Source organism: Dreissena polymorpha, chromosome 8 (genome assembly GCF_020536995.1).
Source record: "Dreissena polymorpha isolate Duluth1 chromosome 8, UMN_Dpol_1.0, whole genome shotgun sequence".
NCBI classification, from domain to species: Eukaryota; Metazoa; Mollusca; class Bivalvia; order Myida; family Dreissenidae; genus Dreissena; species Dreissena polymorpha.
In genome coordinates, this window is record NC_068362.1 from 60,634,038 (window position 1) to 60,657,999 (window position 23,962).

The 23,962-nt window shown below is 37.0% G+C and overlaps 2 protein-coding genes across 4 annotated transcripts in view; one reads left to right on the top strand and one right to left on the bottom strand.

Annotated features, from left to right (window-relative positions):
- On the bottom strand, positions 1-15,695 carry LOC127842416 (cell division cycle protein 23 homolog). 2 transcript variants are annotated; one of them, XM_052371914.1, is made up of 14 exons: positions 15,532-15,695; positions 13,402-13,483; positions 10,680-10,860; positions 10,096-10,195; positions 8,521-8,653; positions 7,883-8,043; positions 7,625-7,641; positions 6,885-7,064; positions 5,626-5,790; positions 4,792-4,900; positions 4,007-4,144; positions 1,965-2,028; positions 1,673-1,798; positions 1-341 (listed from the first exon to the last, which is right to left on the bottom strand). In XM_052371914.1, exons 1-14 carry the CDS (start codon positions 15,630-15,632, stop codon positions 153-155), a joined length of 1,746 nt encoding a protein of 581 aa, XP_052227874.1. In that variant the 5' UTR covers positions 15,633-15,695; the 3' UTR covers positions 1-152. The 2 variants fall into 2 exon arrangements, with proteins under 2 accessions (XP_052227874.1, XP_052227873.1); XM_052371913.1 differs by lacking the exon at positions 7,625-7,641 and having other exon boundaries at positions 7,866-8,043.
- Positions 15,658-23,962, top strand: part of LOC127842418 (WD repeat-containing protein 54-like) — a 19,956-nt gene continuing 11,651 nt past the window's right edge. Inside the window, exons 1-4 of one of the 2 annotated variants that reach the window (XM_052371917.1) lie at positions 15,658-15,971; positions 17,558-17,623; positions 21,611-21,683; positions 23,194-23,250. In XM_052371917.1, the coding sequence (XP_052227877.1) occupies positions 15,744-15,971; positions 17,558-17,623; positions 21,611-21,683; positions 23,194-23,250 (424 nt within the window). In that variant the 5' untranslated portion in view covers positions 15,658-15,743. The remainder of the gene's footprint in view (positions 15,972-17,557; positions 17,624-21,610; positions 21,684-23,193; positions 23,251-23,962) is intronic. The other variant, XM_052371916.1, reaches the window with a different exon arrangement.

Genomic DNA, 23,962 nt, shown 5'->3' on the forward strand with positions numbered 1-23,962 from the left:
CTCTTTTACACATTTTAATGTACACAACAGATATAAACAATTATTAACAACTTTAGCAGTTGCAAGCTTCATTTAACAAAAACAGATCTGATTTCTCAACCTAATGAACACATTTCAACATCTTGTACACCGGAACACCGACGATGCCTCCATCACGGTGTATCAAACCTCAAGTTCATGACAGTGGGCAGATTGAGGGGTGTGTTGTTATGGGACTGGAACGAGTCATTGTTCAGGATGGAGTCGTATGTGTCGTCCATCGCAACCTCGCGACGTGGTCCGGGCTTCTCCTGACGCAGCTGTTGGATCTGCTTCAGAATGGCCTTTGCTTCTTCACGTGTCTGAAATAAGATGAAAATCTGGGAATTTTCCACTATGTGTCTGAAAAAGGATGTAAATCTAGGAATGTTCCATCACGATTAGGAAAAAGGATGCAAATCTGATAAATTCCCATTATGTATCTGACATAGGACACAATTTTTCAATCAGAATACTTATAATAATTGGAAGACCACATGTCATTATATGTTATCTGACGTAAAATTACTTGTCGCCTGATGAGGCATAATTTAAATATAATATTATATGTATGAAGACGGAAAATTTGCAAAAATGTAAACTTTGCAATAAATCCTATGAAAAGGTGGCAATAACACTGTTTACGATCCGGCCAAATAAAAGTCCTATCTAAGATTGTATGGTTATCTGCAAACTTTAAAAGTTTTCTTTAGTTTCTAGTATGAGAAAAAACTCATTGTGGACCGCACACATATGACAGAAGTTTCCCAAACTGAGGTGAGCTAATACTACAGTTAGCATTGCAAGAATTGACATTTCAAAATCGTATGGCCTTATCCCCCTTATCATTGACTAGTATGTTTGGTATACATACAATATGCGCACAACTTATGGCCTTTTCCCCATATCCTTTACTAGTATGTTAGATATTCATACAATATCCATCAACTTGTTGCCCCCATATCATTTACTATATATAATATGTTAGATATTCATACAAAATCCATCTTTTCCCCCTGACCATTTACCAATATGTTATACATTCATACATTATGCACCAACTTTAGATCATTTACTTGTATGTTTTATCTTCATACAATATCCACCACGTGCTACATATCATTTACTATTATGTTAGATATTCATACAATAACCATCTTTTCCCCCAGATCATTTACCATTATGTTAGATATTCATACAATATGCTCAAACCTTTTCCCCCATATCATTTACTAGTATGTTAGATATTCATATAATATCCACCTTTACCCCAGTTTGTTTTTTTGTTAAAAATTGGGAACAGTATTTGGCCCCATTCCTAATGGAAAAAGGTATATATTTTTCCCAAATGGGACATACAAATTCCCAAATGAAGGTTACCAAAAACAATATTTTGTTGTGTGAGATTTCAACATTTTGCTCATCTCCCATCCAGCTATATAAGTTCAACATTATTCAAAATAATACTAAAAAAACACTTCTATTCTCAATTTGAAGCATATCTTAGCAAAACAGCAACAACGCTAATTTCCCAATTTTAGTAAAAACGCAGCATATTTTCCCAATTCAAAGGGACCTGGCCCAATTCCCAAAATGGTGAAAAAACCCACTGCCCCTTATCATTTACATGTATGTTCATACAATATCTACCCACCTCGGTGAACTCCGAGCAAGTCTGTGCAGCCTGTCCTGCTGCGTCCAGCTGTCCATTCTTCAGGTAATAATATGCCATGTACTTGTAGGCCTCACTTTGACCATCATAGCTGTACGACTTGCCAAGCTGTAGGGAGGAAACAGGTGCCATAATGATAATAGTTGATATGAGCCTTACTTGATTAAGTAATTCACAATCAATAAGCAGATGTAATTACTACATGTATACCTTCAACTTACTGTGTTAATGAATTCACAATAAATGAGCAGATTTAATGACCAAACCTACTTACCTTGTTTATGAACTCGTTGTAGGCTCCAGCAGCCTGGGCCTCCTCCCCCAACCTCTCATGTAGCCTGAAAGAGAGACCCCAGATAGACCCAAGTGTTGTGAGTCCCAAGCTGTAAGCCTATACCTGTGTGACACTTCCTAGAATTGGGTGTGAAACCTATATAGAACTGTGCATGAGACAAAAGAACTGTGTGGAGATGCTAGAACTGTGTGTGCGACACTAGCTAAAACTATGTGGGAGACCCTAGCTAAAACTGTGTGTAAGACTCTAGCTAAAACTGTGTGTAAGACACTAGCTAGAACTGTGTGTGATATCAAGGCAAGAACTCTGTGGAAGACCCTAACTAGAACTGTTTGTGAGACCCTAGCTAGAAATGTGTGTGATACCCTAGCTAGAACTGTGTTGGATACCCTAGCTAGAACTCTGTGTGAGACCCTAGCTAGAAGTCGGTTGGATACCCTAGATAGAATTGTGTGAGACCCTAGCTAAAAGTCAGTGGGATACCCTAGATAGAATTGTGTGTAAGATCCTAGCTAGAACTGTGTGTGTGAAACTAACTCGAACTGGGTGTGATACCTTAGCTAGAACTGTGTATGACAAAAGAAAAGTTTTAATGCAATATATCTATACTTGTAATTTTAGCATAATAGCACAACTTGTTCCCAACAAATAAAGCACAAACCACTTTTCTATATTAAGTTACAATAACATTTAAGAAATAGAAAACCTCACTGAGGGCCCCATAGAAGAGTAATGACCAGCAAGGCAGCCCAAAAAAATATATGGACCGAAGCTGAAGGCTGAGGTCCATATACTATTTGGGGCTTCCTAGCTGGTCACTATTCTGCCATTGGGTCTAAAGTGAAGTTTTCTATTTCTTATATTATACCGAACATTTTTGTGCAGATAAATATCAATAGAAATAAAAATAAATAATTGTAACTGAACTTGGTCTGCACAGCCTGATCTTGGTCGCCACTTTCCGCACATTAAGCCCTGTTTTCACATACACTTCAACACCGTTATTTCGAAGTCGTCGGGACCGTTAAAAAAACTTCGCATTAACGATAATTCGAAATAAACATTTGACAGACGACTTCTTTGATTCTGTAATAATTCTGTTGAATTCGCATTGTTCGGTTGCACGCTACTATTAATCATTGTTTACTTTTTTGTCAGATTGCAATAGATTTCTACTTGTAACAAACGAAGGAATAAAACGATTCTTGTTCTTCTTTTTATGCTTTCTCTAAGTACAGAACATATTAAATATAATGAATATGCACTAATTATCAGAACATATAAAATACAACGAATAGCACAAATTACCAGACCATATAAAATATAACGAATAGCACAAATTGTCATACATGACGTAAATACAGATGAATACATTTTCGGAAATGGATTAACATTTTTTGTAAATAAGACGCGATGTCTCTCTGAACAGAATTAAACTGGACGCGTGTAACATATTTCTTATATTTGTCAAGGAGATGGAAGAACTCACTTCCGCCCGTGTTTTACTCGCAGAAGGTCGAGTTTATATAAGATGAATTTACTTGGACAACATTTACTAAGACATAACTTGACACGTTTATTTGTTACTAAAGAATGCAAACTACATAAATAGTAATTATCGGCTTTTGACGACATTATAAAATTAACACGATACGCGCAGACGACAAAGGTGTAATTATCAGCTTTTGACGCACCACGCCCAGACGACAAAGGTGTGAAATTATGCTCAGCGTTTTGCAGCTTTGACTTCGGATTAAAGATTGATGATTAGGTGCGAATTATAGTGTTGGGACTGACAGAATCACTTCGAATTAACGATTTTTCCGTTTTAACGAAGTTCGGATTAACAATGAAATTTTACATTAAACAAAGAAGAACCAAAATCGGGACCGGAAAAATACTTCGAAATAACGGTGACTTCGGATTATCGGTGTTCGAAATAACGGTGTTGAAGTGTATTGCGGCTCAAATACATCCCACTGGTTGCCCACTTGGATGCTCCCATAATCAGCTGCTATTACCTGGCCAGCTTGAGTAGTGAGGACCCTTCGATGTCCCCGACCCTGTGGGCCTTCCAGAAACACTTCTTGGCCTCCTGTAGACGGTCCAGCTTCTCATATGATTCCCCAAGGGCCATGATCATCCGACTGTCATTGGGCCTGCATCACAGCATAAAAGCATGTCTCAGAATACTATGTAAAACTAAAGTTTAAACTGTTCTAAAGATGAATTGTAAATTTGGGTGAAGGTTTTGTTAATAATGTATGAGTTAAAGAATAACAAGAGCTGTGTTAGTCAGAAACACAATGCCCCCTATTGCGCCGCTTTGAAGCCATTTATTCGACCTTTGACCTTGAAGGATGACCTTGACGTTTCACCACTCAAAATGTGCAGCTCAATGAGATACACATGCATGCCAAATATCAAGTTGCTATCTTTAATAATGCAAAAGTTATCGCAAAACTTTAACCAAGGTTATAGTTTTGGGACACACACAATGAATGACAGACAGACAGACAGGCCTAAAACAATATGCCCCCTCAATCATAGTCATAACTTAAGTCAATGTTTTGTGTACCTCAATAGCAAACAGGGTAGCTCCAGACCAGCCTGCGCAGTCTTGTCAGGAGATGCATCCTCCATTATAAAGTCTCGCGTGATTTAATGGTCTCATTAGCGGACAGAGAGGCTCCTGAACAGACTCATTGACTGTGCATGCTGGTCTGGAGCTACGCCGGGCGCACATGGCATAAGACCCATTTTGGCATGACGCTGGTCATATGATGGCTGAGACGCGCTGACCCACCTGAGCTTCTGAGCATTCCTGTAGTAGTAGAGGCAGTAGTAAGGCATCTTCAGGATTTCATACGTCTGTCCCAGTCCATACCAGGCGCGGTAGTCACGCTTGTTCACCTCTTCGAAAGTAAACATGAACAGTTCTTGATGGTATACAGAAGTTTTTATTGTGGGTTACATACAAGTATTGTAATTTATTGTGCATGCACTCTACCTTTACCATATGCCTATAAGATTATTGGTAATCAGTTGTCTTGCTTTGTGGTGTAAATTCAATAAATTATGTCAATATACACATATTTAATATAGTATCAAAACCAAGGATTTACTAAATATGCTTAGTTTGATTTGGGTTTCCGAAATACAATCTTAACAAGCTTGAGCAAATTACCACAATTATTCACTACAGATGATCTGCTCTCTGGGAAAACCGGGTTTAATGCAGTCTGCAAAGGCTAACCTGTAATGAAACTCTCCCTCTCGACTGGATTTTCATTTAGAAAAGACTTCCATAAAAGCCAAAAGTGTCGCCCTTGATTAGCCTAGGCAAACTGCACATTCATACCTGGGATGATACTTAACAACTTGCTTTAACCCTTTACGACTTAGATACATATTTTGACAACTTTGTAGTCCCTTAGAAGTTACATTTAAATTAAGTCCTTTCTTACAAGATTCAAGTTTTTGAGGCTTCATGTCCAACCCTTAGATACTGATGAGCAGCAAACAGCATAAAACCTGGGCAGACTGCAAGTTACTCGCAGGCTGTTCTGGTTTTATGCTGTTTTCATATAGCCATTTTGACTTTGTTTCTGAGAGACCAGCTCAAATACATGTCACCCACCAAGTGCTTGTCTGTAGGCCTGTATGGCTGCATTGGTGTTTTTCATCTCCATGAACTCGTGTCCCATGAGGGTCCAGGCAGACAGGTACAGGGGGTTGAGCTTGATGGAGCGCTGGAAGTACAGTGCCGCCTTTTCGTGCTCTGACCTCAATGAGTAGTAGTTGCCTAGGAGACAGAATGAGTATTAGTTGCCTAGGAGACATAATGGGTAGTTGGCTAGGAGACAGAACGAGTATAAGTTGCCTAGGAAACAGAATAAGTAGTTGTTGCATAGGAGACAGAATGAGTAGTTGTTGTATAGGAGACATAACGGGTAGTTGCCTAGGAGACAGAATGAGTAGTGGTTGCCTAGGAGACAGAATGAGAAGTAGTTGCATAGGAGACAGAATGAGTAGTAGTTGCCTAGGAGACAGAATGAGTAGTAGTTGCCTAGGTGACAGAATGAGTAGCAGTTGCATAGGAGGCAGAATGAGTAGTAGTTGCCTAGGAGACAGAATGAGTAGTAGTTGCCTAGGAGACAAAATGAGTAGAAGTTGCCTAGGAGACAGAATGGGTAGTAGTTGTCTAGGTGACAGAATGAGTAGTAGTTGCCTTGGTGACAGAATGAGTAGTAGTTGCCTAGGAGACAGAATGGGTAGTAGTTGCCTAGGAGACAGAATGAGTAGTTGCCTAAGAGACAGAGTGAGTAGTAGTTGCCTAGGAGACAGAATGAGTAGAAGTTGCCTAGGAGACAGAATGGGTAGTAGTTGCCTAGGTCACAGAATGAGTAGTAGTTGCCTAGGTGACAGAATGAGTAGTAGTTGCATAGGAGACAGAATGAGTAGTAGTTGCCTAGGAGACAGAATGAGTAGTAGTTGCCTAGGAGACAGAATGAGTAGTTGCCTAGAAGACAGAATGGGTAGTAGTTGCCTAGGTGACAGAATGAGTAGTAGTTGCCTAGGTGACAGAATGAGTAGTGGTTGCCTAGGAGACTGAATGAGTAGTAGTTGCCTAGGAGACAGAATGGGCAGTAGTTGCCTAAAAGACATAATGATAGTTGCCTTGGAGACAGAATGAGTAGTAGTTGCCTAAGAGACAGAATGAGTAGTTGCCTAGGCGACAGAATGAGTAGTAGTTGCCTAGGAGACACAATGGGAAGTTGCCGAGATGACAGATTGAGTAGGTGCCAAGGAGACAGAGTGGTGGAGGGAATAAATATTATTTAATGAATTTCTAATAGATAAGAAGTGAGGAAGACAAACATACATAATGAGACTTACCTATGACGCAGCATGTCTCCACTCGGTACTTGTCAATGTCGCTGAGCTTGTGTGCAAGGTAGGCCAGGTCGTATCGCATCTCCTTCACGTACAACAGGTTGCTGAACGTGTCCATGTTCTCCAGGCGGTAAGGGTCTAACTTCTGGAGCTCGTTGAACGAGGTCAGGGCAGCGTCCACATCTGGAATGGTCAACAGGCATCAGACACTTCAATTAATGTCAATCATATGTCTGGAATGGCAAACAGACATCAGACACTTCAATTATTGACTAACATAGATTAGACACTTCAATTAATGTCACTCTGGAATGGGGAATAGACATAAGACACTTAAATTAATGTTTGGAATGGTTAATAGACAATAGACATTTCAATCAGTGTTAATGATCTGAACTTGGTAACGGACATGAGAAATTTCAAATAATGCCAGTTTGGAATTATTAACAGAAAGTAGGCACTTAAATTAATGTCAATCTGGAATGGGTGACAAAAAATTAATTAACCTCTCATGTAATGGAAGGCCACAGCAATGTTGGATACCACATATGTGCTGCCCTCTAGCCTGTTCACCCCACTTCTTACCCCTCATGTTATGGAAGGCCACAGCAATGTTGGACACAACATATGTGCTGCACTCCAGCCCGTTCACCCCACTACTTACCTCTCATGTTATGGAAGGCCACAGCAATGTTGGACACCACATATGTGCTGCCCTCTAGCCTGTTCTCCAAATTTCTTACCCCTCATGTTATGGAAGGTCACAGCAATGTTGGACACCACATATGTGCTGCCCTCTAGCCTGTTCTCCCCACTATTTATCCCTCATTTTATGGAAGGCCACAGCAATGTCTCACACCACATATGTGCTGCTCTCTAGCCCGTTCTCCCCACTACTTACCCCAAATGTTATGGAAGGCCACACCAATGTTGGACACCACATAATTATGTTCTGCCCTCTAGCCCGTTCTCCCCACAACTTACCCCTCATGTTATGGTAGGCCACAGCAATGTTGGACACCACATATGTGCTGCTCTCTAGCCCGTTCTCCTCCATGCTCTGGTAGATCCTCAATGCCTCCTCATTCAGTTGGAGCTCAAGATAGACCAACGCCACAAAGAACTGCTTCATCCAGTGGCTTGGCAGACTAAGTGACATCAACTGAAATGGGTTTTGTGGAGCAGTGACATCAACTGCATGGGTTTTTGTGGTGCATAGTTAAGTTTTATTGGTTGTGTTTTGTGTAGTATATCATTTACTTATTAAGGTTATTCACCTGTTAAAGTTGTTGTGTAGTATACCATTTACTTATTAAGGTTATTCACCTGTTAAAGTTGGAGAAGATCCAACCATAATTCTGCTTAAAATCATCACAGCCCAAATTCCTTTCTGAACAATCATCTAAATATTAAGGTCAATCAAAAGTGAAAGTTTAAGCACAATCTACCCAGTAGTAAAAGCGGAGTTCAAAACAAAAGCTACTTGACCAAAAGATTTTTGAGAAAGCATGGAAACTCCAAACTTTTCAAAGACTACAAGACCCTATTTTGCCTCTAGATCATTCCATATATAAAGGTACTGTGACATTTAATGACTAGCAGTTAAGTCAGTATATCTCCACATTGTGTGCTTGCTCACCATTTCCTTGTCGCCAACCAAGGGCACTAACTCCTGCCAGGTACCCCAGTGCATGGGTTCCATACGAAGGGACTCCAGCAGAATCTCTATGGCATCCTTCAACAGGTCCAGTTTCTTCAGGATAACTCCATACCTAGAGGGAACACATGGAAAACACAAGGCTTGGTGATCATGCGAAAATGGGTCTTATGACGCAAGCAGTCCTGTCAGGACCACTTCATACCTGAATGGAACACATGGAAAACACAAAGGTTGGTGTTGATCATGCGTTAATGGGTCTTATGACATAATCAGTCTTGTCAGGATCACTTAATACCTGAAGGGAACACATGGAAAACACAAAGGTTGGTGATCATCATGCAAAAATGGGTCTTATAACATATGCAGTCTTGTCAGGATCACTTCATACCTGAAGGGAACACACAGAAAACACAAGGGTTGGTGATCATCATGTAATAATGGGTCTTATGACATATGCAGTCTGGTCAGAATCACACCATACCTGAAGGGAATGCATGACCAACACAAGGGTTGGTGATCATCATGCAAAAATGGGTCTTATGACATATGCAGTCTTGTCAGGATCACTTCATACCTGAAGGGAACACACAGAAAACACAAGGGTTGGTGATCATCATGTAATAATGGGTCTTATGACATATGCAGTCTGGTCAGAATCACACCATACCTGAAGGGAATGCATAACCAACACAAGGGTTGGTGATCATCATGCAATAATGGGTCTTATGACATATGCAGTCTGGTCAGGATCACACCATACCTGAAGGGAATGCATGACCAACACTAGTGTTGGTGATCATCATGCAATAATGGGTCTTATGACATATGCAGTCTGGTCAGGATCACACTATACCTGAAGGGAATGCATGACCAACACAAGGGTTGGTGATCATCATGCAATAATGGGTCTTATGAAATATGCAGTCTGGTCAGGATCACACCATACCTGAAGGGAATGCATGACCACCACTAGTGTTGGTGATCATCATGCAAAAATGGATATTATGACTCATGCAGCCAGTGTCATTCCAGACAAGCCTGAGTAATCACGCAGTGGGGTCACAACCGACGATGTCCACTACCATAGCTTTGGTGTTGAGTAAGGTAACAGACATTTATGTTGTGGGGATTAGAACACTGGCAGCGCGAGCCGAGTCTAGCACTTTTGACGTCTGAGCAAAACCAGAAAACCTTCTCCACATTTACTCATGTAGCCCAAACTATTAGAGTATTGTTATGCGAAAATTGGACTTGCATGTGCATTGAGTGCCATCACAGATCTCAGATCGGCCTGTGCAGTCAACAGAGGCTAATCAGAAAAGATTCTTTCGGCCTAGACAGGATTTTCTATTGAAAGAGACTTCCTTAAAACGAAAAATTTGATAAAATAAAAAGAGCGTCGTCCCTGATTAACTGTTGCGGACCCCTGATTAACCGTTGCAGACTGCATGCTTATCTGGGAATACACTTTGCTCACCTGCATTAAGCCCCATTTTCCAAGAGAGTTGCTAATATTTAATTATTTTCTTTACACGCACAATGATTGCAACTCACAGATACAGGGAGTATCCATCCAGCTCGCGGTTGGCATACTTTTTGCTGAGTTCAATCCTTAGTGTCTTCAGATGCTCATTTTCAAGCTGGTCTGGAGGTCCTGAAAGTATAGGTTATTCTCTGTGCTAAATGAGCTGCATCCTGCGAAAATGGGTCTTATAACATATGCGGCCAGAGTAGCTAAAGACCAGCCTGTGTTATTGCACAGTCTGGTCAGAGCAAATGCTTCCACTGTCAAGTCATGAAAGGTTTCGTGGTCTCATTAGCCAACAGGGTAGCTCCTGATCAAACTACAGGCTTGGGCAGGCCATTTTGGAGCTACATTTGCCCCATATGTCTTAAGACCCATTTTAGCATGACACCTGTCAAATTTGCTGTGTTTGTGTGCTATGCTCATAAAATGTTCTTCAGAATATTACACAATCAGTAAGAGAGATGTTATACAAAGGTAATTGTACAGTTTGCCATGGCAAATACAAGCCTCTGAAGATGGTTTTGATTACTATTCTAAGCTGACATAATATTAAGCACACAAACACATATGCGAGAAGAGTTGACTTATTCTTAGTGTACAAGTTGTATACCTATAGAGTCTGATGCTTTGTCCAGTTTTCTTTTCTCGTCTGCCAAATACTGTGCATACATGTACAGAAAGTAGCATTTGGGACTCAGACAGTCCTTGAGGAAGTATGCTGCTCGGTCGTATTCCTTCAAGTCAAAGTAGGACGTAGCCAGTGTGTACTGATCGTACTCATCCACGAACAACTGAAAAGAGTTAATTGATCAATTACAATTACTCACTTAAAGGGGACTTTTCACAGATTTTGGCATGTTTTGAAGTTTGTCATTAAATGCTTTATATTGATAAATGTTAACATTAAATTTTAAAAGCTACATTAAAAAATCAAAAATAAAATTTAAAAAAGAATAAAAAAGTAGCCCTCAGCAGGGCTCGAACCAGTGACCCCGGAATCCTGAAGTAAAAACGCATTAGCCAACTGAGCTATTCTGCCAAGCATACATAGCACCTTATATAAGCAATCTTCGTAGTTTCACAAAAATTTAAACGACAACAACAGAACTCTCCAAATTATTCAATCATTTCGCTTTGCAACGCTTTATAATTTTTAGGTTTTTAAATCGTCAAAAGATGCATATAATGGCTATATTTAGACCATGGCAAATGTTCAGTTATACTGTTTCCTCACAAATATCATAACTCAACCGAAAATTTGCGAATCTGAAACAACTTTTTTCAATTTTGTCAATTTACCAAACCGTGAAAAGATCCCTTTAATGATTAACAAGCAAATTAGCCTTACTCTCTGAAAAGGGGGCTTGATGCATGTAGTAATCTGCCATAAAGTGATGGGGTCCGCACAGGCTCATGAGGAACAACACTTTACACACATGCATTAAACCCCTTTTTCTTAGAGTGACGCTCATTTCCTTTTTAAGCATTTAGCATAAGCGTTTTGCTTTTACGCGTCTAAAATAGTTCAAAAGACATTAGAAAATCATGTAGCTTTTTTTTGCAGGAACTTTTAATTGATAATAGCACAAGGCAGGTTCCACAATCCATGGCAAAATGCATGGCAAAATCCATGGCAGATGCATGGCTGTAAATGCAGTGTTTTTTTTCAATTTATATTTTACAGCTGGTGCCATTTGGGATATGATGACCGCCTTGTGATCAAGACATCTTAGGTTCCTGATTTCATCCAGAGACCCCGGTATTTGACTTAAGAGTGGGTCTAAATAGGCCTAAGGCTTTCGATGCAATTCAAGCTGTCTTGTCAGGAGATAATGAGACAACATAACTATGTGTTACTTTATGGCAAACAGGGAGGCTTCTGACAAGACTGCATTGATGGCCAGCATAAGGCTATTAATGACCCATTTTTAAAAGTTGCAGCCCATATGTACATAACTAGCCATTCAAGCACACCATTGACATAACTAGGGATGCAAGAGGTTTAAAACCGGTTAATCTACTTTAATGATCAGTTAACCGGTATATTTTCTTGGAAAATGTAAACCGGATTCTTTTTTCATGGAATTGTACGATTTTCCTTTTTGCGCACAACATTTTGCCAAATTAAGCTGGCATATAGTTAGAATAACATGTTACACCAACAACACAGTAATAAAGCAATAAATCAGAACCTTTGTGGTAACAAACAAGGGTTATGTTTTGATAATAGGAACTATTCTTTTGTTTTACTTGCAAAAAATAACGTGTGAACTGCAGAGAGTGGGGGGTATTACATGTAGCTTAGACGTAATTTACACATTTATGTAACTAATAAATCAGTTGAGATGTTGGACAGCTTATTTTGACATTTTGTAAACCAATATCCAACACTAATTGCTCGCGAAATAAAGTGTTTAGAAGCAACATTTTTATGAAGATTAGCATTGGTTGTTAAAGTCTTGACCAGTTAACTTTGTATTTGTTGTGTCAGAAATAAATAAAAGTATTAGTAATTTATGATCTCAACAATGCCATCACCAGAGTCTAAGGCAAGTTTTAATTACAAAAGCAAATTATTTAACTAACTTAATAACACAACCAAAATCAAATTGAAAATATACTGATAATTTAAGATATTTAATTTCCATTTCTTTCAAAATTAATTGAGCGATACGACATGAAGGTAACATAAGCGGCCCAACCAAAAATAAAATAATGAACAATGTGTATATCTTATTACTCTTTACATGTATGCTTTATGCAGGAGTAATAAATACAAAATCTAACTTACAAAATTATTAAAATAAATGTTATAATACATTTTTATTTAGAAACTGATACCGCCGCTTATGTTATCAACCAAGCAATCTTAAATTACTTTTGTTTCTAAAGAGAGTACATGTATGAGAACTTTGACATTTTCATCCCCACGCTTTTCAAAAAGCGTGGGAATTATGTGGTTATCTCCGCCATCTGTTTGTCCGTCCTGGCAACTATCTCTTCCTGCACTATTAGCACTAGAACCTTGAAACGTACACACGTGGTAGCTATGAGCATATGTGCGACAGTGCAATATTTGGAATTTTGATCTGACCCCTGGGTCAAAAGTTATGGGGGTTGGGGTGGAGCTGGGTCATAGAGATTTACACTCATTTTACTAACAAACATGCGGCGTGGGGATACGCATCGGCCTCTGTGGCACCATTTCTAGTTGAACATATACTTTTACATTTTCACTTTTTAGGGTTGAACAGTTAACCAGTTAACAACCAGCAACAGTAAAAGGTTAATGTTTTGTTGAAACCTGTAGCATTCCTAGTATAGTATCTCACCGAGTCTGGTTCTTTTTGAAGCTCATCTTTAACTTTATCTTTGTCTGTATATTTATTTAAGGCAAATGACATCTCTGCACACCTGCAATTAGAAGCAATTTTTGTAAAAAGAACTGTGGACAACTGGAACACCATTAAAACTACATCAAATTAAGAATTTAAGAGTAAACTGAATTCTTGCTTGAAATCAAACCCTATATCCCATTCAGCCTGGGTCGGTTTGTCGTAAGTTTTATAATCATGATCAGCTTGGGGAAGTAAAAACGGATTAACATACATGTAGGCAACAATAAAAATTATCTTTGCTTATCATTGCTTATCTACCCGATGAAATTGACCCTACCCCAAAAATATGTAATAAATCATGTTGTGTTTCTTCTAGAATTTAATCTAGTTTTTGTCATTTACCGTTGAGTTAATAAATTAAATTATAAACTGGATACCTGCTTATTTATGTCCATATAGAAATTAAATTGCATTGTGTGTTATGGACAATCCTTCAAAGTTTGCAAACTTGAAAATGTATGCAAAAAAACACAAAGATCTTGCCTACCAAGATTGTCAGCAAACATATTTAAAGCTTGGCCTGATTGTACAATAGTTAATCATAGTCAATTAAATAATTGATGGGAGTACTATAGGATATATCTTAATCTCAACATTATAAACAAAAGTTCTCACCCGAATTTGAATTCAATAATTTGCAAACTATCAAAATTGCATGATTAACAAATGCTGTCCCCAATTAGGTAGTGGACTGTTGGGCAACACATCAGAACACCCGCGTTGTGCTCGATTGGTCATTGTCCGCTCGGGTACTACTTACATTTACCCCGGGTACATGTAAGTATACTTACATGTACCCGCGTAATTAGTCAATTCGCAAAGCAAATTTTTGACTTTTATAAGTTTGTGATATGATCCGATCATTTACAGAAGTCACATTTTACTTTTCTTTTTACAAATGAAAACAAATCCGGTACAACATGGCGTGGGTACAATCTGAACAGATTTTCTTTGGAATCGATACCAGATGAGACGTTATCTCTTCTCGCTAAACAAATACCTTGTATATCTAACCAATATATGTAAAACTTCGCGAAAGATCGTCGGCGCCAAAATGCGAGTAACTCATCTGATCGAATTACCTTCCTTTGGAGAGGTAAAGTGGTGTTGGAAATAAATCAATATAAATTATTTAACGCGCATATACCTGATCCAAATGGTTAAGATTTATTTAACAACACAATAATTCATTTATAAAAATCTAAAAATTAAGGGTATCTTCCTGCTTTGGGCAAAATATTGGTCCTCAAATTTTTTACTTTCAACTTTGGTCAATGATTTTTTCTTTTCCGGTCAAAGCAAGGTCAGATAGGGCTAATTTGGACATATCTGTTCCCACATATGCAAATGTTTGATTTGAATTACTTCTTTAATGTTCGTAGTGAAGCGTTAAAAATACCCAATAATTTTCTGTCAACTTTTTACCGGAACACCGATTGCGCAATAATTTGCCTCGCAGGTGCGTGGTTATTGCTATAAATATACTAAAACATACCCAGCTGATATTAATTAAACTGTACCCGAGTTTTATTCCCACCCAAAATCTCATGTCTTAAAACGCGCTACCTATTACCGAAATTATGAAACAAACTTCTATTTAAAAAAAATCTGCATCAACATGCCCTTTGAATATGAGTTTCGGTAATATAGAGGAAATTTAACAGAAAATGGACATACATATGCACATAATTATTAAAAAAATAGCCGACAGCAACTGATCTAAAATTCCCAAGGACGTTTTAGTATATTCACCCGGGGTACATGTAAGAAGTACCCGAGCCAATAATGACCAACCGAGCCCAAGTGGCGGAAAAGGTAACTGCCTCTAGATATAGGGGCTAGCTAGAGAGATAAGCACGCATATTTCTGACCTTTTTACATGTAAATAATCCATACAGAATTAAACAGGGTAACCATAAACAACCAGCTCACAGAACGGCTATCAAGGTAGAAGGAAATATATATCCGAAGAGATAGCACTATCCGAAATATACATACAATACATAAAATAACTATATTGTTGAACAACAAAGAAATTCAATAGACTTTTGTGTCAGTAGATACCATTTTGCACTGTGAGTCAAACGTCGTGAAGCAAATTCCCTGTTTGCTGTTACAAGTTCTTGCTTAATATTAGACAAATTCCAACCCGCTATTTCAATCATTTTTGCTTTTTACAACCTTATGCGCTTTACTTAAACACCGTTAGGAAAGCGTTCTCGGCAACAAGGACTTCCGGATATTTTATGGATTAATTGTCACATCGATTTTTGCAAATGTATCGAAAAGAAAAGCCATTGGCGCTGAAAAGCAGCGCGTCCTTAATTTCTAACAATTTGACAGTGTTAAATAATGCTGAAAAAGGTTCCATTAATTATGCGGTAATTCATAAATATTTGATAAACATGGTGTGTCAGTCCACAGACGGGTCCCAAGTAATTCATAAGCAAGTCATGTTTAAAGAACCATCGGCCGCCACACAAGGAACTGCTATGATAATGCAGGTAGAGTATAACATTAATAAGACAGATTTTTTGTATTTGCATATTTTGAAGATTGTGCATTCACTTTGGTTGGACCATCCTAGTTTGGCTACCATTTTAACTTAAAATGTTGCTTTTTATTTTTCTCTGACATCTCACCAAGTTATTGGAAACCCCTTATAACAAAGTCATAAAAAATCTGACAGTTGATTGGCAGTCACCATAAAAATCACCAACAGTCCTTTTTAATGCAGAACTTGCTAAAACAAGCAGTACTCAAGGGTCCTGGGACGGTTATTAAATGGTTTGGTTTCACAGAGATTGTAATGTAAATATGTTAACAGTTAAACATGTTCAAATCACAGTTAATCGCGTTCAAAATGTTCAAAATATTGTTAATCACGTTCAAAATGTTCAGTTATTGAGTCGTTCAAATGGAAGTGTGGATAATGCAGGGTGTTCAAATACTTAGTTAATGGGTTCATCTGAAGATACAGATACATTTTGAAATTGTGCTTTACAAATGTTGATTCGTTGTCGAATAAAGTTGCAGAACTTGAGGCATTTTAGACATGTTACATCCAGATATATTTGGAATTTGTGAGGTTTTTTCCAAAGTCAGCTAATGAAAAACTGAGTATAAATGGTCTGAAGTTTACAGACTATGATGCCTTTAGTCCTACTTCCAATGGGAACAGAGGTGTATTGTTTTTAATAAGAAAATATTTGAAAGCTACAAAATGTGACTACTTTTGATGATCAGGATTTAATGAGAGTGTCTGGTGTGAAATATCAATTCATTACTGGAACAGTTTGGAAGAATCAACAATAGCTGCCACAAGTGTTAATCAATTTAAATCGTTGCTTTATTCTGAGAAATGGAACATTAAGTTTAACCCGTCTGTAAATGAAGTTAAATTAATTTTACTAAGCGCACTCTAGAGAAATTTTAATAAAATTAGTTCATATCAGAGAGAGATTCTAAAGAAGAGACCATTTATCAGAGGGGCCACTACAGCATAGCTAAATTACGGCCCAACAGTCCAGGTATCCAGGTATCCAGGTATCTAGATCAGTTTTATGCAAAGCGTATCCAGGTTTATTCAGAGGAACAAAAGTTAATATTAAAGAACATCTCACATAAAAGTAAATAAACAATTACACACATTTGACTCAATAGAACATGTTATTACAATCAACAACCACTAACAAATGCCAATGGCAAGAAGGACACTTATCACTTACTCAACGGGTCAGCAGGGATCTGGGATAATGAAGAATTCATGGTTGTCATGTACAGGGAGAAAAACATCTTAACAAAATTTGTGAAGGATTTGCATGATGACTGTGCCAAATTAAATGGATTCGAAAAGGAGGTTCAATGCATGTGCGTTAAGTGTCGTCCAAGATCAGCCTGTGCAGTCTGCACAGGCTAATCAGGGACGACACTTTCCGCTTAAACTGGATTTTTGCTAAGAAGAGACTTTCTTTAAACGAAAGGTATCATAAAAGTCAAAAGTGTCATCCCAGATTAGCCTGTGTGGACTGCTTTAATTTGCTCTCCTTGCAGTTTGGCTAATTAGATTATAAATTTGTTTATGTTTCAGACAAAATGGGTAACTCTCAGAAATGGTCGATCTCTGCTAGTGTTGACATCTTTAAAGGGTATTCAGGTAAGAAATCATTTTAACTCCAAACTTTTCAACATGCCCCTATGGGACGCATTGAGCATTGCACTTGTCCATTTGTACATATGTCTCAAAGCTTGTGTTTTGTATTTCTCTTTAACTACTGCGCGGATCGCGCTTAAACTTTCAAAATTGAATTACCTTAATGTGTAGCCGATCGCCAAGAAAAGAAATAAGAATATGTCAGGTTTTGGCATCATAATGGTCCTCTGTTTGTTTTTATGCCCCCAGTAGGGTGGCATATAGCAGTTAAACTGTCCGTCAGTCAGTATGTCAGTCTGTCCGTCCGTGCGAAAAAAAACTTTAACGTTTTGCAATATTGAAGATAGCAACTTGATATTTTGCATGCATGTGTATCCATGAAGCTGCACATTTTGAGTGGTGGAAGCTCAAGGTCATCCTTCAAGGTCAAAGGTAAAAAAAGAAAAAAAAAATATTTCAAAGCGGCGCAGTAGGGGGCATTGTGTTTCTGACGAACACATCTCTTGTTCCATTATAGAATGTACAGTCCAACTGTTTTTTTTTCAAATCCTCTTTAAATGCTTAGCAGATTGGGCTCAAATTTTATGTGTAGATGATAGTAAAGAAATGAATTATGGCTGTAACGAGTTATGATAGACAACTTGTCAACTGTAGAATATGCTGTTGATTCGTCTGTATCCAAGTATGTGTTGTGGGGTAATCAGTTTCATATCTAGTTTACTGGGAGTTATTTAATTAATTGCTTCCAAAAATAACAACAAGTATTATGTGTTCAAATAATAGTGATCACTTAAAGCTAATTTTTTTGTTGTTATCTCTATTATTCCCTGGCTGTAGCAATATGAAGAACTATGTCTTTTATATCTTTTGTGCGGGGATCATTTATTTTTCTAGTTTTTATAGATTACCGGTGTTTCATAAAGTTTTGTGCTATCCATCTTAAAAGTCGATAGAAATTAAAATGACATATTTTAAATTTCTTTTCAGTAAATTCAACTTACAATTATGACTTTAACAAATGTTGATGTCAATGAGCCTCTAACCATTCCTTTCATTTCTGTATGCATTTAATTGCCCTCTTACTTAATATTGTTAACAGTTATAAACTTTGCAGATATTGTTTCTATTGGACATCTTATAACTAAAATACACAAAAAACATTGGTATCAGTAATATAATACAGCGATTTTTTCCCAATTGGGAAAAGTACAGATACCAGCCTAATTGGGAAAATTGTGTGCGAAAAACCCTGAAATTGGGAAAATTCACGTCATGAAGTCTTCATATTGAGAAATTGGTGTATTTGATATTTTGCTCCCAAATACTTTAAAATTGATAAATAAATGTTGTCAAGTTGTAAATATTCTATTTTTAATACTTAGGTGCAAGCCATAGAGCTGCATAGGGAAACTAACTAAAAGTTGCATTTTATTTATAAAAAAATGAAAATAAAAGATTTATTTTAGTTTCCTTCAATTGAGATTTTTTTTTTACTGCAACTGGGAAATTTGTACTTTTTTTCCTAATTGGGAAAGTGCCGTTTTCCGGTACTTTTTAAAGAAGGTAAAAAATCGCTGTAATAATGATAAGTAATTATTCATCATATAGTTTTCATAAATAAAGTAAGTACACTATGTTCAACCTTATCTTAAATATTACAAATTTATAAAATGGGCATTGCTCTGTGAAAATGGTCTTTAATGCATGTGTGTAAAGTGTCATCCCAGATTAGCCCGTGCAGTCTGTGCATGCTAATCAGGGACTACATTTAATGCTTTTATTGTATTTCCAGTTTAAAGGAAATCTCCTTTTAGCAAAAATCCAGTTCAGGTAGAAAGTATAGTCCCAGGTGTCTGTGTACATGCATTAAGCCCCGTTTTTCCTGAGCGAGGCTCAAATATTTATTCCGTTTGTATCTTTAGCTTTCAAACATATACACAACTAAATGTATTTTTTGACAAAAGAAATATTTTGAATTTCCTGTGAAATGAAAATCATTTTCTGTCATTACAGCTGATATTATTTTATCTGCACTGACTTATTGTCGACAAACTACGGCTTTATTCAATGAGAGGTTAAATAAAATTCTGTTTTGTTGTATGTAAATCTGAATTTAATTTTCATGTAATATTTTTTGTCTATGGTATTTAGTGCTGACCTCTAACCTATAAATTATTCTTCATTTGCCAGAATATATGGTATGTTTATGTATGGTTTTAGCTTTAACATTTAGTTTATTTTGAAAGGGAACAAATCTGATTTTAGTGATATTGATTATTTTAGTTGTAAGCAGCTTTTCTATTTAATCTGATGTGACCTTATGTGACACCAGGCACAATTACCTAATAACACTTTGACATTGTATTTGAATCAATATTCAATGGAAAAAGTTGAAAAAGGTCAAATGTTTGTTTAATACACAGTCATGCTATGATTTTAATTTACTTTAAACGAAGTTAATGAACACAATTATATCTTTTAGAAGGGAATTCTTAATGTCTTTTGACATGCACTTAAAGGCACTATAAAGGTGACAAATCCAATTATTATGCATATAAACTGGTCTAATTTTTACCGGATCTCAGTTACTCTTGCATAAAAAATGCTTATAACACAGCTTAGGTGCAATGTTGTCAAGAATTATGGAAGATATACCCGTTTCATAATTGGATGAAATGTTTACAACTTTGCAACCAACGTGATGTGTAGCCTTAAAGCGCTGACGTATGATAAAAATAGCCGAAATAAAATTCAATTTTAATTCTTTTTTAAACAACTTTTTATCAGCAGAAAGTAATTTATTCGATCACTACAAACGTTTAAACCATTTTAAAGAGACCTACTTTGTGAGTGACACCGGAAAACGTTGAAAATCAACGATATATTTTTGGTGACCTGAGTCACTTTTACTTTCACTTTCCCCAGTAAACAGCGATATAAATAAACTGATTGTTTGTAAACACAATTGACTTGGAGGACACTGTACTATGAGCTCAAACCAAGTTGTATTGCTCATTATTTTATGGTAATGTCCAATAGCATTTATATATATTGTTTTTTGATAATTTTTATAAATAAAATATGAAGAAAAATATTTAAACATCGGTAAATAATTACGGATCATCACCTTTGTAGAGCCTTTAAAAGGTGTGCAATTTAAACTCTTGTTAAAATAGAGAGTCAATAATGACATGAACTCACCTGCTTTTGTGAGATAAATGATTAATATAACCAAATGAATATAATTATTTCATCGTTATTGTAAGTTCAATAAGTTTTCAGCTTTCCTGAGCACAATGTCACCAGTTTAACATAGACTTATAGGGAATACCTTTAAAAATCCTTGTAGCATCATTCAGAGGTCTTCTTTAAAGTTTGTTCAAATTATACCCCCTGGGTCAATACTGGCCCCACCCGGGGGTCAACAGGTTTCATGTTGACAGACATATGCAAAACCTTTGCCAATCTTCTTTTCTTAAACAGCAAAGGCTTTCATACATGATATGTAGCATAATCTAGAGGTCCTCTACAAAGTTTGTTCAAATTATAACCTTAGGGTCAAAACTGGCCCCGTTTTAGGATTCAACAGTTTTATGAGGAAAACATTTAATTTCTTGTCTGTAACTGCAAAGCCCAATGCTTTCATATGTGGTATGCATCATCATCTAGTGCTCCTTTACGAAGTTTGTTAAAATAATGCCCCTAGGATAAAAACTGGCCCCGCCCTGATTACCTTTAAAAATTGTTATTTTATTATTGGTGTTCATTGACATTTATAGAAAACACAAATCTGTGAAGGAGTCCTTCAAGTTGAGAAGCATTCTTAGAAAACTTAGGCTTAGGTCATGTGTGTATATTGTAGACCTAGATTAACATTTTACGCAAATGAATGTAGCCCAGTTTTCCCAGAATGAGGGTCTATTGAACATTCATATTGAGCTATTCTTGTGTCAGATATTTGAGTACCATGGCTTGCTATTCTTGTTTCAGATATTTGAATACGACGGCTCAGCTATGGTGTACTGGCATGCGCTGGGTGACTCGAGTTCAGAGGCAGCAGGTGGTAAGACCTTCTTAGCATCTCATGTTTTTGTTGGTGAAGCCAGATGACCCCTCTCACTGAATGTTGTTCTTTAAAAAATGTAATGTTGGCAAGATTTACTGGTGAAAGTTAATTATAACATTTATGGAAATAATTGCAGTGAATTTAATGTTTTATGAATTTGATTGAAATTCATGTTCACTTTAACTGGCATTGTATATGAACATCCGTAATTAAACCTTTAAAACCAATCAGCCTGTATTGTTTGCTCAGAGCTGCCTGATAAGCCCATCTGGCTATCAAGGTAGGAATAATCTAGAACCCAGCCAGGGCCGGTATTCACCAACCCATTCTTAGACTTAAGAATAAAGAATAGACTTGGAACCAAGAATAATGTGTTCAGTGTTTGAATATATAGATGCCTCCATTGGTACTTATGTCATTAACAAACTGTTCTACATGAATAATGCCATAGATAGAGTAGTTTAATAACAAGTTTTACTTAAAATTCAAGCAATTATTTAATATATCAATTTAAAGAATATTCTTTATTGTTTGGTGAATACGGGCCCCGTTCTGAGGAAATTAGATTCTGTAAGGATATGGTATAATTCATGTTTAATTTGCCATTCAACATTTTTGTATTTTTATACGCCTGTTTTTAAAAACGGGACGTATTATAGTTTCAACCTTGGTGGGTGGGCGGGCGGGCGGCGGGCAGGCGGCGTCCACAGCAGTTTCCGCTCTCTTATTCGAATAGTTTTCATCCGATCTTCACCAAACTTGGTCAGAAGGTGTTTCTAGACAATATCTAGGTCAAGTTCGAATATGGGTCATGCCAGGTCAAAAACTAGGGCACGGGGTCACTTAGTACATTTCAAGGATTAAGCATGGTGTCTGCTCTCTAATTGAAGTAGTTTTCATCCGATCTTCACCACTTTGGTCAGAAGTTGTGTCTAGATGATATATAGGTCAAGTTCAAGCTGTCCAAACCTTCAAATGGGCATATCTTGTGACAGTTTGGCACTCTTGTTGAAAATTGTTTTGTTTTTTGTGATGCATGAATAGTATTATTGTTAATTGACCAGTTGAATCAGTTTGAAAACATATTTACTGTTAGAATGATAACATTATTCTCAAAGGGAAAATGACATTTCACTTTATTTATATTATATATGAGCCGGTCCCTTTTAAAATCAGGCTAATGCATGTATGTATAGTATCTTCCCTTTTTAGCCTGTGCACCCCATACAGACTAATCAGGGACGACACTTTCCGTCGGGAATGGATTTTTGTTAAAAAGGGACTTTCTTCAAAACAAGCAAAAAATCCATAAAAGCGGAATTTTTCCTCTGCACAGGCTAATATGGGACAATACTAAATGCATATGCATTTAGCCTGGATTTCATAGAGCGTGTCTCATATATATATACATACAAATATAATCATATTTTTGGCTAAGTTCTCTTCTATATCTCTATGCTGTTATTGATGGTATATAATTATTTGTTTGTATTTAAATTCATCACAGAAAGTACAAACTTTGGTCGAGGTATTGCCACTGTTGGAGACAACTTGCTGTGTGTAGGTATGTGTCAACTCTTATTTAAACGCCTGTGTTTGTATATCAGATTGTTATACATGATTTCATTCAGCATTGTTAGATTGGCTGATTATTTTAGCTGATGATTTGCGCCTTGTTCTGGGAAAACTGGACTTAATGCATATGCATTGTTGTCTCAGATTAGCCTGTGCAATCCGCAGAGGCTTATCAGGGACAATATGTTCCGCCTAAGCTGGATTTTTATTTAGAAGAGACCTCATTTAAACAAAAAATTCCATAAGAGGGGAAAGTATCATCCCTGATTAGCCTGTGTATAGTGCACAGGCTAATATGGGAATACACTTTACCCACATGTATTAAGCCCAGTTTTTCTCTGAACATCAGCTCATTTGATTAGAATAAGCAATGCTGCTTTTTTTCATTTAAGGCTTATTGTTGTTTTAGTTTTTCATGGATATAAAAAAATGCATCGTCTACTGAAAATATAAAATGATGTCTATTTCTCTGAAAACTATGTTCAATTGGTTAGAATTTTATTTAATTATATTTAAGCCTCACCCTGGGAAAACAGGGCTTAATGCATGTGCAAAAAGTGTCATCCCAGGTTAGCCTGTGCAGTCTGCCTTTAGTGGATTTTTTTTTCAAAGAGACTTCTTTTAAACGAAAAATTCCATTAAAGCAGAAAAAGTCATTAGCCTGTGCAGACTGACCAGGGTAATCTGGTACGACACTTTAT

What these genes read in the sequence shown, in the direction of transcription:
- LOC127842416 (XM_052371914.1), bottom strand. Translation starts at nt 15,632, where the DNA reads ATGATTGAAATAGCGGGTTGGAATTTGTCTAATATTAAGCAAGAACTT. An exon ending in TTGACTCACAGTGCAAAATG is followed by an intron (nt 13,484 to 15,531) that starts GTATCTACTGAC and finishes TTCTAATTGCAG; the next exon opens with GTGTGCAGAGATGTCATTTG. An exon ending in ACAACGAGTTCATAAACAAG is followed by an intron (nt 1,799 to 1,964) that starts GTAAGTAGGTTT and finishes TCCTCCCTACAG; the next exon opens with CTTGGCAAGTCGTACAGCTA.